The 14,232-nt window shown below is 37.0% G+C and overlaps 1 protein-coding gene across 1 annotated transcript; it reads left to right on the top strand.

The window, feature by feature from the left end:
- Window positions 1-2,774: 2,774 nt before the first annotated feature.
- MGAT4C (MGAT4 family member C) lies at window positions 2,775-13,573 on the top strand (the record flags this gene model as incomplete). The annotated part of the gene is made up of 3 exons (XM_081330354.1): window positions 2,775-2,888; window positions 11,661-11,808; window positions 12,417-13,573. Exons 1-3 carry the CDS (start codon window positions 2,790-2,792, stop codon window positions 13,571-13,573), a joined length of 1,404 nt encoding a protein of 467 aa, XP_081186480.1. The 5' UTR covers window positions 2,775-2,789.
- Window positions 13,574-14,232: the final 659 nt, after the last annotated feature.

Here is a 14,232-nt window from a genome sequence, read left to right as displayed (position 1 = left end):
GCATTGAGGCAGTAATTGCTGCAAAAGGGGCCCAAACCAAGTACTGAGTACATATGCATGCTTATACTTTTCAGAGGTCCAATATTGTTCTATGTACACTCCTTGTTTTATTGATTGCATGTAATCTAATTTACTGAGATTGTGGATTTGGGGTTTTCATGAGCTGTAAGCCATAATCATCACAATTATGACAAATCATGGCTTGAACTATCTTGCTTTGTATGTAATGAGTCTATCTCATATATTAGTTTCCCCTTTTAAGTTGCATTACTGAAATAAATGAACTTTTGCACCGTATTCTAATTTTTCGAGTTTCACCTGTAAATAAAAAACAGTGCAGTTAGTATCCTACTTTTGAACACTGGTCACTTTGGGAACAGATTGGTGGACCAGATAGGTCACTGATCCATTGTAGCAGAATTCTGATGTATATGCATTTTTACATTTATCTCATTGACTTGTGGTGACCCAACAGTTGGATCACCCTTTATCTGTGACAACTTCCTTAATGACAAGGATTACTGTAACCAGAAGCTTTAGACGTACTTTTAAGGTAAATCAACAGTATGGAACAAAGATAACTTCGAATTATAGATTTGATACTTTGAGTCAAGCAGGAGGAACTTAAAAAAGTGAGGAGACATTCTCCATCCTTAACATTTAGTAGTATGGACCTCTGCAGAACAAGTGAAAAGAAAGAAGTCTGTTATAATACTAGAGTTTGGCAGTGTAGAAATGGAATGAATGAATGAATGAATGAATGAATGAATGAATGAATGAACATATCTCCCCTAAAGAATCTCCAAATTAATTAATAAAATTGTATCTCTTATTCAGCCAGCCTTATTGTGTTGCATCTTTTTTCACAGATTTGGAGGTGAAATAATATTTATATTTTGCAAAACTGCTTATCTTTTCATTCCTCCTGTTTTATTCTCTTTGTTTTCTCTATTTTCTTGTAAAGTGTGCATAAATAATCTCTCTAAAATGCAATATACAATTTCAAATAAATTATTTTCACTGTTCTATTTCTGTGGCATATGCAGCCACATGGTTAATGAATTTTGGAAACAGCCTTTTTAGTGAGCAGACAGCTTTTGTCTTTGCCTTACATTTTTTCCTCACCCATAGAGAAAAAAAATCCACATCAGTTTTGAATTCTGATGTAACCTTTTTAATATCTTGTAAGTTTCTTTTGAGGGAAAAGTGTTAAATCAGATTTAGTCCAAAATGCGTTAACAAGAAAAAAAAAAGGTGAAATGATGCATTTTTGTAACCTAATTGTAAAGAGGTAAAATAGATGCAGAAACAACAACTATAAGTCCATACTGCCATCTAGTGATTTCAGAACAATTAGTAATGAAGTTAGGAAAGGTTTTTTTTTCAACAAAATGGTACTGCCATTCTAGATATAACCAACAATTTATTTTTATTCTATTTTTGAAACTCAGCATTTTTGGTATTATTTTCTTTCAGATATTGTACTTAATGTACTGTATTGTACATAAATATGTGCATTTGTTTACCATCTACATATATATCTATAGGGTTATATACTTTTATTTTTCCTGTATAGCATGAGGAACAAAATGGCAATGCACTTTCACCTTTGAAACATGAATTAGATTTTTTAACTTGTGAAGCAGCTAATGCAATCCACTTTAATTGGCACCACTCATTAATAATTTGGTAAACCATGATGTTTTAATTGCAGCAAAATCACTTAGAGTATTATTGAGTTGTAGAACTTTACTTGTGCTTCGAAAAGTCTTTGCAATGCATGAGAGCAGATTCAAAGTACCTTTGCTTAAATCATTAAAGCAGCCATATATTTTTTCCCCAGGCTCATCTTTTAGAACATGGGTGTCAAACTCGCCATTTCACGTAACGTGTCACGATGTATCGTGACTCTTTTTGCATTGCTGGCAATGTGGTGGGTGCAGCTTCAGTATGATGAAACTGGCCCATGGGCTGGCAGTTTGATACCCCTGTTTGAGAAGGTATTCCCAATATCATGTGTATTGTACAGCATTTATTTCAAAGCATCAACCACCCAAATCGGTTATTTAGAAACTAACAAGATTTTTAAAGCATTACTAATAAAAGTTATTTTTAGTAAAAAGGCAATTATTACAACTTCATTGCAGAAAAATCAAAACATGTCAATTACATTATTCACTTCCTTGATAATTTCCTTTAGCTAACATATTGTTTCCTTCCAATGTAATTTGACTAAATTATCTAACCGCTCTATATGTCAAACCAGTAGTCTGCACATGTTGTTTTCCATTTAAACAGACAAACAATAATAACAATTTAAAAAGTTTACATTCTATGTAACACGTAATCTGCCCCAAATTATAGTATTCTATGAAAAGAAATGAACATAAATTGTTCTTAGATTGGTTTTCATGATGATTGTGTAGAAATTCCAGGGAACTATTTCCATATCTAGAGTACTGTATTCCTTAATGTATTCCTTATTTTATTGAAGATAGAAAATGCAACTGATCATTTTAGCCAAAAATTTTAAAAAAAATCAGTTAAAATTACTAGAAACATATTTTAAAAAGCAAACAGATTAAAAAAAATCCTCCTACAAAGTCTTTCCAAGATTATGGAATAACTACAACCTAGAAATGAATTTATTTATTTATTTTGTTTAAAATGTAATCAAAAAAGCAAATTTCCAGCAATAGTGAAATCCCCCAATCAAAAGTTACTATGTTTTTCTCCCTTAGGAGGTGCTGTATCTCCATGTGAAATGTACGTTGAAGCTTTTGGACAAAATGAGGTGCTTGCGCAAACGATCCGCTGTATCCTTTCTAGGAGTCCTTGTCATTTGCTTGTTGTTCTTGAACTTATACATTGAAGATAGCTACGTCTTGGTAAGTTGGGTATTAGATAAAATTAATTGCTCTTTAGCAGCACAGGATAACAAAAACAAGCAGACTTTCTAAACGAAAGCAAATCAAGTGCAAACTTCCAAAGGAAGAAATGAATTGTTTGGGGTAGTGTAAAGAAAGAGTTCTGGTTTAATTTAAATTTTCAGTTGATGATCTGATTCAAATTGCAATTAGTTTGATCTGGATTTTTAAATATTGTTGGCAAACCCCTTCCAAATCACTGAATTAATTTGGAGCCATCTAGTTCAATGGTTTGATTCAAATTGTCAATCCACTTTGGAAAGGCATTTCCCTTTATAAATTTGGTCAAATCTTCAAATCAAATCTCTGTGCAGCAACACTAGTAAGGGAGGGAGCATTTATACCAGCTCCTTGTTTAACAAGCACAGTTATCTCAGTAACTGTTTGCAAATAAACCAGTAATAAACCATAGGTAAAGGTAAAGGTTTGTCTGCACATGCGTGCTAGTCATTTCCAACTCTAAGGGCCGATGCTCATCTCCGTTTCAAAGCCGAAGAGCCAGCGCTTGTCCGAGGACGTCTCCATGGTCATGTGGCCGGCTTGACTAGACGCCAAAGGCTCACGGAACACTGTTACCTTCCCACCGTAGTGGTCCCTATTTTTCTACTTGTATTTTTACGTGCTTTCAAACTGCTAGGTTGGCAGAAGCTGGGACGAGTAACAGGCGCTCACTCTGTTACGCGGCACTCAGGATTCAACCCGCCAAACTGCCGACCTTCTGATCGACAAGCTCAGCATCCTAACCCACTGAGCCACCACGCATAATAAACCATAGTAAAACAAAAAAAAAACATTTCCTGACCAATTTGCAGACTCATTACCAAATTTCTATGCCTGACAACAGTGCATGCTGGAGTCACAGTAAGGCTGGCATAGCTGCATGAGAGAGCTTTGCCTGAATTAGATGACAGCAACCAGCAGTCTTCACAGTCTCCCTCCCTCCTCTCCCCTCCTCCTGGTCACATGTTAACTTAGCAACCATTTTGCTTAACAACAAAGTCACTGGAACAAACTGTAGTTACTAAATGAGGAAAGGGTGCACTGACAAAAAGACAAATTAAGACAAACATAACAGTCTCTGTTAGAACCTTATTCCTGCATGATTTTTTGAGTACAAATGGAACAGCAAATTGATATAATGCTAAAACTCTCATTCCCATAACTTGTACTGCGTGAAACAATGCATCACAGGGCAACAGTTTTTGAACCAATGTACCTGCAAATAGACTAACTCAGATATGCATCCAAAATCCAGGACCCAGAGGAATGAAATTCGGGGAAGTTGTGTCTGTTTTGGGGTTACCTGGCTGTATCATATAATGCTCATTTTAGACATTCCATGACATTTTCCCAGTTTCCCAGCCACTGTTGCGATCCTATGGCCAGTGGAGAGATTCAAATATGTGAACAACCGGTTCTCTGTGTGGATGCTGCTTCTGAAAGTCCATTCTGGGCCTGGGCAACAAAAAAATAAGCTACTTGTTCTGCCGAAGTGGTATGAACCAGCTGAATCCGACAACTGCCTATGGCCCTTCCCATACCCAGCAGTAATCATTTACCTGTCTGCTGGGAAGGGAAAGAGAAAGAGAAAGGAAAAGGGAAGATTTCTAATGTTGCCTTCCAGATTCCCAGTAGAAAATTCAATATGGAAGCCAGCAGGAAGTCAGAAATCACTTCTGCTCCCACTACTTTTTTGCCCTCCCATAGTCATTTAGGTTCCCTGTTTAGATAAGGAAGTATCTCTGAAAGGATGGCTCAGCAAGTCAAGGGTTGTCTGGTACCAGCCTAAGAATCCATGTTCAGTATAATGAAGGTTACTGTTGGTCAGAAGTTGTAGCACTGTGGAAATAGAATTCCATGTGCTGCTGTAAATATGTTCTTCTTTCTCAGAAACTGGATTCCTTCAAAAAAAATTCAGACTCAGTAAGAAATATCAGGGCAAGGAACATATAAATTGCTTGCAGGTCAAACGTTTGTCTATACCATCATTCTCTTTTCAACAGCATGTAACTAGATTTCTCTGCCAGCCAGAGAAATGGAATTGATGGGTAATAATTTGATGTTCACAACCGTATAGTCAAAAATGACTTCTATAGTTCCTTCTTCCATGGGAGACTTCTAGAGAACCTGATTTTTTTTAGGACCATTTGACTTAATCCAACTGACTGTACTTCATGTTTGATTTGATACAGATTTTATCACTGACAAAATTTGCTTTTGTAGATGACTATTCCAGTTTCAATCACATCTCTTTTTTAGAAGTAAGAAAACTCCCTGTTTAGCCATTTTTAGTCCACTAGGGTTTTGAAATATAGCTTCTTCTAACGGCACTGTTTGCATTAAAATATTTTGTAAGATTTTATTTATTCACACCCCCTCACTTGTGATTCAGTTTGATCTGGTTTATATCATGTTTTTTGTCACATTCATTGATTCACTTTGGTTTGCTAATTACTCGAGATCCTCTAGGTGCATCCCGTTGCTTTCTATTTATTGCACTTTATGCTATTTCTGTTTTGCTTGTTTTCAGATCTTTATGTGAACTTCCCAGATGGCATGATGTCTTACACTTAATTTGTCTTTTTTAATAATAAAAAAGGTTTGTCCCTCATTGTTTCTTTCAAAACAAAACTGATGCATTTAATTGCCAAGTTTCAGCTTCGCTTGTCTAATTCTCCTGAGATTTTTAAGGCCCATTCGGAGGATGCATTTAGATATATTATGAAACCAAGTTTCTGCTGACTATAGGTAGGAATGCAGATTATAGTTTAAGCAGACTACAAGCAGATAAAGATTGAGAATTTCTATTTTGCTTTGATGTTTTTCATCACCTCAAAACTCAATTTCATACATAATTTTTGATGCATTCTGAATTCACATTGAACAGCAAAGTACCTTTAGAAATAATCAGATCAGATTTTTATAGCTTCCATAAAGCTACCAACCCATCAAAATTCAAATATAAAAATATAGACGCATTGTTTCCTACCAATTTTTACAGATTTATTTTTTTTTAGAAAAAGAAGAAACTCTCCTACTTTTCCCTAATATTTCTCTGCAATGTTTCTTCAAGACCTGCCATAGCTAGCGGTGGGACATTATGAATCAATGATATTATGACATCATTGACATTGTTTCTGCAAAACATTACCAAAAAGTTCAGCTAAAGATGATATTGGCTCAGTTACAGCTCCCAGTAAACAATATGTTTTTCCTACTTCTAGTTTAGTGTGTCAGATGAACAGGAAATCATAGCTTATTGATAGGTTTGTTTTTTTAAAAAAATTCCATTTATATCCCACCCTTCTCCGAAGACTCAGGGCGGCTTACAAGCTTAGCAGTAGCCTTCATTCTATGTATATGCCTGCTTATTAGGGCTTTCACACACACCCCAAGCGGCATTATTACAAAGTCAGCTTAATTGCCCCCAACAATCTGGGTCCTCATTTTACCTACCTCGGAAGGATGGAAGGCTGAGTCAACCTTGAGCCTGGTGGGATGCGAACCTGCACTAATTGCAAGCAGCTGGTGTTACTTAAGGAGGCATTAGCCCACTGCTCCACCAAGGCTCTTTTAGGTTAGTTTTGTTTTGCAACAAACCTGTAAATCAATCCACAGAGGTTCAAGGCAAGATTGCCTTAGAAAGGATATACAACAAATCAGAAATTGGCCAAATGATTACCCTGCTCATCTGTCTTGTTTTTAGCTTATTCATCAAACCATGGTTAAAATAATTAATGGTTTATTTTCATTTGTAAATAGATCCAGTATGGATGTTGAACTTTAGCAACAGCACTAGCACTTAGACTTATATACCACTTCACAGTGCTTTACAGCCCTCTCTAAGCAGTTTACAGAGTCAGCATATTGCCCCCAACAATTTGAGTCCTCATTTTACTGACCTCGGAAGGATGGAAGGCTGAGTCAATCTCAAGCTGCTGACAATTGAACTGCCGAACTGCTGGCAGCTGGCAGTCAGCAGAAGCAGCCTGCATTCTAACCACTGTGCTCTTATCAAACTTTTGATTTCTTTGCTTGTTTCTTTGTTTTCCTTTTTTTTTCTCTTTGTGACCACAACTCTCAACTCTTCTGATTTCTCCATTATACTATTTGTCTTCTGATTAATAAAGAAGATAAATGGTTTCATTATGTTTTCTGAAAGCTTTAGTATTTGAAATCCCAAAGCATAGGAAACAACAAACATTTTAAAACTCTCCAAGTGTACTTAGATGTGTGCTCCTTAGGATCCTGAATGAACATGTGAAAGTGATTGAGGCAGTGATAATAGAAGTGCAACACAAGTTAGAATGACCTTCCTAATGTTAATAATATTTGCATTTTGTACCAGATGAAGACCTGGTTTTAATCACTCAGTTAGGACTTTTTCTAAGTCCTTTTTCTAAACATGCCATTGTCGCTTCACGGCTTCTCTGTCAGTGAAACGTATGTAGTATATCTTTCACTTTAGCTCATTATGTATTACACTTGGTCCTATTGTTTTATCTTAATTAATATAACCTACCAATATGTGTGTGTGTGTGTGTGTGTGTGTGTGTGTGTGTGTATCCTTCAGAGAATGAACAGTCATCTTTTTCAGAGTGACTCAGTGAGAGAGGAGAGAACAAGAAAGAAGTTCAGTTTGCTTTGTAATCTTCCCTTGGGAAAGGTATGGGGAAAAAAATTGGCACAGGCAGCTAAGGGACAAAGGAAGACGTGAGAAGTCACACAGAATTGGAAATAGATTGCATTACTGCTGAGTCTTTTCAAAAGATGCAGACAAAACACAGAGACATTGACTTCTTTGAATTTTTTAAGTGTATTTAAATTTCTCTTGTTTCCAGGCATGCACTATGACTAAAACTGCTTACCAGCATTAACCACATTAAACTTCCATGAAAAAGGACTAAAATTCAGTGCAAGAGCTCCTTGGTGAAATTGCAACAAAGTAGTTTTTGCATGAATATCCCCCTGAGAAGTAGACCAGAATACCGGTAGAGGAAACCTGGCTTTGAGATGCATTAAAGAAGGCACTTATACAGAAGAGATAGAAAAATCACAGGGAAGCATTGTTCAGACAATCAAATTTTATATTAGTGAATACACATTCAGTGCTTATTTCAAAAGAAATCTGAGATCCTAGCTTTTAGCCTTATTTCCAGGAGTAGGAGAAAGCCAATTTTACAATAAAAGTATCACATCACTCTCTTTTTATTAATCTGATCACTGCTCAAGATATTGCATATAGTAAAAAGCCAGGGGTACACTGAGCACTCTATCTGACTTTGTTAAATGAAATATTAATTAACGTTCAAAATATCCACACAGAATAGAATAATAACCATAACCATATTGCAAGACAACATTTTGATTTATGATTATTTAGCTAAATAATGAAATATTGACTATCAGAGATGGCCTTGAAGGAGAAAAGACCACATCAAACTGGAGTGAACTCACGGGACTTCCTTATGGAGACATTCATGTTGTTTTAGCATGGCACGTTGGGCAACTGAGCAGAGCTCCTTCTATCTCAGCTCTGTCATAAGAAGAATTTTAAACTTTTATTTTCAGTCTAAAACACTCAAGTTCCATGCAATTTGGAGTCAGTCAATTTTTTCCATTTACAGGAGCTGTCTTCAGAGGTTAAAGGATAAGAGTTTATCCTTTAACCTAATTTCATCCTAGAAATCAGAAACATATTGATTTTACAATTCCTATACAACCCTTGATTTTCCCTTGTTATACAAGCTTAGTCATTTTCATAAATCCATTAAATTTCTCGATTTTCCCCTACTAATATAACATCCACTGCCCTCTTTCCTATAACTTTGGGTGCAACTGTAGGAAAAATGCACTAAACTGCTAGATATATCAGTTAATACCTAAGACAGACAGACAGACAGACAGACTGACAGACAGACTGAATTATGACTTTTGGCAGTCTTGCTTGTCTCATAGATGGAATACTATTGGCTCCTGTGATTCTTTGCCATTGATTCAAAGGAATCAAAGTTAATTAATTTGACAATTCTAAACAAAAAACTTCAATCTGTTACCAAAGCAAAAAAAAATAGGCAGAGTTCATTATTCTCAAACAAAAGGGATTAGATTCTAGCCCATTACATTTTGGAATATTTAACACTACTTGCCTTCTCCTTAGAGATTTTTGGTAGTTCCATACCTGAGAACTACCTATACCTACCTGCCACTGTGTCAAGTCTTTAACAACAAGAACAGTTGTTTGTTGCACTTCAGCCCCTCATCAACCACCTGTTAAATATCTAGATGTTTATAGTGTTCTGTTGGGAGTGGGAGGCACGGTCTTACAGTGGTTCTCCTCCTATCTCCAGGGACGTTCGCAGTCGGTGTTGGCAGGAGGGCAGAGGTCGACCGCGAGGTCTCTCGTTTGTGGAGTTCCTCAGGGGTCGGTCCTCTCGCCTCTCCTGTTCAACATCTACATGAAACCGCTGGGTGAGATCATTCGTGGTTTTGGAGTTGGGTATCATCAGTATGCTGATGATACCCAGCTTTTCCTTTCGACCCCAAACCACCCCAGTGATGCCCTCAACGTGATGTCCCGTTGCCTGGAGGCGGTTTGGGTCTGGATGGGGAGGAACAGACTTCAACTCAACCCCGACAAGACTGAGTGGCTTTGCATACCTTCATCCCGGGTTTATTCGGACATTCCACCTCTTGCTATGGGGGGTGAACTATTACCCCCCGTAGATAGGGCTCGCAACTTGGGAGTCCTCCTAGATTCACGGCTCACCTTGGAAGACCATATAGGAGCTGTGACTAGGGGGGCTTTCACCCAGGTTCGCCTGGTGCGCCAGTTGCGGCCCTATCTAAGCCGGGATGATTTATGCACGGTCACTCATGCGCTCGTGGCCTCTCGTCTGGACTACTGCAACGCTCTCTACATGGGGCTGCCCTTGAGGACCACCCGGAAGCTCCAACTGGTACAGAATGCAGCCGCGAGAGTTGTGTTGGGAGTCTCCCGATACTCCCACGTTACACCTTTGCTCCGTGAGCTGCATTGGTTACCAGTTGCCTTCCGGGTGAGATTCAAGGTACTAGTAATGGTGTTCAAAGCCCTCCATGGCAGGGGGCCGGAGTACCTCAGGGAACATCTGCTGCCGGCATCAAGCTCCCTGCGCCCTGTGCGTTCCCACAGAGAGGGCCTCCTCAGGGTGCCACCGATCAGAGAATGTCGATTGGTGGCCCCCAGGGGGAGAGCCTTCTCTGTGGGCGCTCCGGAGCTGTGGAATCAGTTACCGGTAGAGCTCCGGATGGCGCCCGATCTTCGCTCCTTTCGTCGCGATCTCAAGATGTTTTTGTTTGTACAAGCCGGCCTAGCCTGATGGGGATTGGTGGGTTTTTTTATTTTTTGTATTCTTAATTTTATCTTTGGGGTTTTATAATTGTATACCAATTGTTTTAAAATTGGGCAATCATTTAATTTCTTTTTAATATTTGTATTTTGTATTTTACTCTTGCCCTGTGAACCGCCCTGAGTCCTCAGGGAGAAGGGCGGTATAGAAATATTATTAAATTAAATTAAATTAAATTTGATCTTTTAGATAGCACATGTCATTCATCACAGAGGGTGTCCTCTCTGTTCCAGGGATTACTCTCCCATGCACTAAGACAGGCCATATCATTTTATCTCAGATATGTTGATGTTATTATTATTTTGAGGGCTGTTCATCAAATAAACACAAACATCCTGATACTAATTGAGTTTATTACCAAAACAAGAGATGGATGAAAAGTGTCCTTGTCCAAAAAAGATATGCTTCTAGATTATTTGACTGCATGGGCAGGTGGAAAAATAATTGTAAGGAGAATCTGAACTTTATTTTCACTCTAAGCAAATCTTGCATTCATTCACAACAATCACTAGAGTTCTTAAACGATGACTTATTTACCTTTCTTATAATCAATCAATTTTATCTGAGCTTTCATGTCTTGGAAACCTATTTGTGATGTCTTTTGTTGACTCAGTTTAGAGAAACCTAACAACAGCCCTTTCAATTCTGAAAACATTTCCTAGAGGATCATAGAACACCATCACCCATCAGCTATACAAAAATAATTGTAATTAATTTTAGAAATGGAGTAAAGAGGTAAGTTAGTAAGTTTGGCACAATAATACATAGGATCCAACACCTTCTACCTTCTACATTCCTGATCTTGAATCTGAAAAGGGACTAAGCAAACATTCATTTCCAACTCTACAACTGTTAAACCTGTAAGTATTCAGATATCATGGAAACCGAGTGACATAAATCTCCAATACTGTTGATTTGAATAGTACCAACTTAGTTTTAATTGATAACTGAGGCATAATGGGAAAAAGAATGCTTATAAAATCAGAGGAAATTGTTTAGGATAATGGAGAGATGGGGAAAATATAGTATCCAGTTTGTATCTTGGTCCATCCAGCATGCCAGTAGAAGATTCATATTTTTAAATATGCATTTCCATTTTATGCATTAATTATCACATTTTGGCTCAATTTGATTAATGCTCCTTTGGATGTCAGTGATAATGTCTTCATTTGGAACTGCCACGTTAAACATGTCTATAACTGGAATAAATGTAAAGTAAGATTGAAGCAGATAAATAATACAAAACATTGTTCATATTGTTAGATTTTTTTCCCCTCCACTTCTTACAATAATTATGCTGTGTATCTTTTATTTTGTTTTTCTTTTCTCTTCCAACTTCTAGAATGGAGATAAGCAGTTAATCAGAGATACAGGAACGCATCAATTAAATTCAGAGCGGTATGTTCACAGTTTTAAAGATCTGTCCAACTTCTCAGGATCAATAAATGTTTCCTATCGCTATCTGGCTGGTACACCTTTACTAAGAAAAAGTAAGTAACAGATTTTTTCCCATTTTCTTAACAACAAATAGGTTTTTTTATCTACTCTAAATGTCACAAAGAAAATGTTGCAGAAGTAAGTTCATCAGCTTTTTAGAGGGCAATGCCATTAAGCTTTTCACAGAACATAAAAAGCTTTTGTGCAATCCAAATAGAATGAAAAGGGCTCTGTAATCTCACTTAACAGGGGAACGCCCTTTGAATATATTCTTACATGAACCCAGATAGACTTAAGTACAATTAAAATCCCACCACTTTCAATGGAAGACATTTTAGCATAATTTAGCTCACCCACTTGAACACATACAGTATAAAAATACACCACTTGAGCTGTAAGAGGCCCTGTATTTTTTGAGATAGGGAGATGGATGGATGGGCAGACAAGGCAAAATGTTCACTAAGAGATATATGCAAGGAGGATTGTTTCAAAAGCAACAAAGGCAAAAAGGGAAACGTCCTGCTGTGCATGCACAATTATTTCTGGGTTATGTTTTTATCTTCCAGATATGAATAAGAACCAAATTTGCTTTTATTGCTCAGTTCTATAGAACTTGATTTTTTATTTATTTATTCATTTATTTTTTGTTATTATTATTCAGGATATCTTACCATTGGATTATCTTCAGTCAAACGGAAAAAAGGGAATTATTTGCTGGAGACAATCAAGTCCATATTTGAGCAGTCAAGTTATGAAGAACTGAAAGAAATTGCTGTGGTAGTACATCTGGCAGAATTTGACTCCACCTGGTGTGATAGCATGGTTCAAGATATTTCACAGAAATTTGCCCATCATGTAATTGCTGGCAGATTAATGGTAATCCATACACCAGAAGAATATTATCCAGCTCTGGAGGGGCTTAAGAGAAATTACAATGATCCAGAAGACCGGGTGAAATTTCGTTCCAAGCAAAATGTTGACTATGCATTCTTGCTTAACTTTTGTGCTAACCTTTCTGATTATTATGTAATGTTAGAAGATGATGTTCGATGTGCCAAAAACTTCTTGACTGTTATTAAGAAAGTCATAACTTCACGAGAGGGAAGCTACTGGGTAACTTTAGAATTTTCCAAGTTGGGTTACATTGGGAAATTGTATCATTCCCATGATCTCCCTCGCCTGGCTCATTTTTTATTGATGTTCTACCAGGAAATGCCTTGTGATTGGTTGCTGATACATTTCCGTGGGCTATTGGCTCAAAAGGATGTCATACGTTTCAAACCATCGCTTTTTCAGCACATGGGATATTACTCATCTTACAAAGGAGCTGAAAATAAATTAAAAGATGATGACTTTGAAGAGGATTCATTTGACCTTCCAGATAATCCTCCTGCCAACTTGCATACCAATATGAATGTATTTGAGAATTATGAGGCGAGCAAGGCATATAGTAGTGTGGATGAATACTTCTGGGCGAAAGCACCCTCAACTGGAGATTTTTATGTCATTGTCTTTGATAGGCCTCTTAAAATTAGCAGAATCAAAGTTGTCACTGGTACTGAAGACCGACAAAATGATGTTTTGCATCATGGTGCAGTGGAAGTTGGGGAAAAAATTGTTGGGGGCAAAAAGGAAAGGCAATGTACTACCTTCCTGAGACTAGGAGAATTTAAAAATGGAAATTTGGAAATCATAGGTGTGGAGCGCAAAGTTCTTTTTGATATTAACTGCATGAGAATACTTGTTACCAAAAGCCAAAAGGAATGGTTGATCATTAGAAGCATTAGCATATGGATTTCACAGCTACCAAGTCAATAAGGAAAATCAACAGCAACAGAATATACCATTGCCTAAATCCAATGAAATAGTGCCATGAAATGACTTTTTTTCCCCAATCTTTTTTCTACAGATACTGGAAATCTGGAAATCACAAAACAAATAAAAGCAATCTACTTTTTACTACTTCAGTGAGGCAATATTCAAAGTATTACTTTGTTGGAATGTCTGAGTTTTATAGAAAGTGTAAACAAGTTTTGTTCATCACTCAAACACAGATCCACTTCTTTGTTGTTTCTTCTCTTTTCCCCTTTGGGAAGGACTGGTTGTGTTTTTGACATCATACAATTTAAGGATTTTGTGGGCTTATGTCCATAGATTGTCAAAGGAATTTAATTCCCTCATATTCATGTATGAATTTAAAAAATGTGGTGGTTTGTATCTGTACAGTGGTTGGTGGCTTGTTTTGAGATAATTTTGATAAAGAAGTCCTGTTAATACAGCTGATGTTCTCTACTGTGAGCATTGTAAAAAAGATATGCTGAAATTACATTTGAAATTACACAATAGGTTATAAATCTGTACTTATCCTGTAAACTGCAGTAAGTATTCTTGAATTCTCTACAAACATTACTTGTTCTAGCACAATTTATTATCGTGAATTGATGGGGTAACTGAATTTTATCTATCTTTAATTTCCA

The sequence above is a fragment of the Vipera berus genome, assembly GCF_964194415.1.
Source record: "Vipera berus genome assembly, chromosome: 6".
Taxonomy (NCBI): domain Eukaryota; kingdom Metazoa; phylum Chordata; class Lepidosauria; order Squamata; family Viperidae; genus Vipera; species Vipera berus.
The sequence above is the reverse complement of the archived record's forward strand: the minus strand, read 5'-3'. Positions and strand labels throughout refer to the sequence as shown.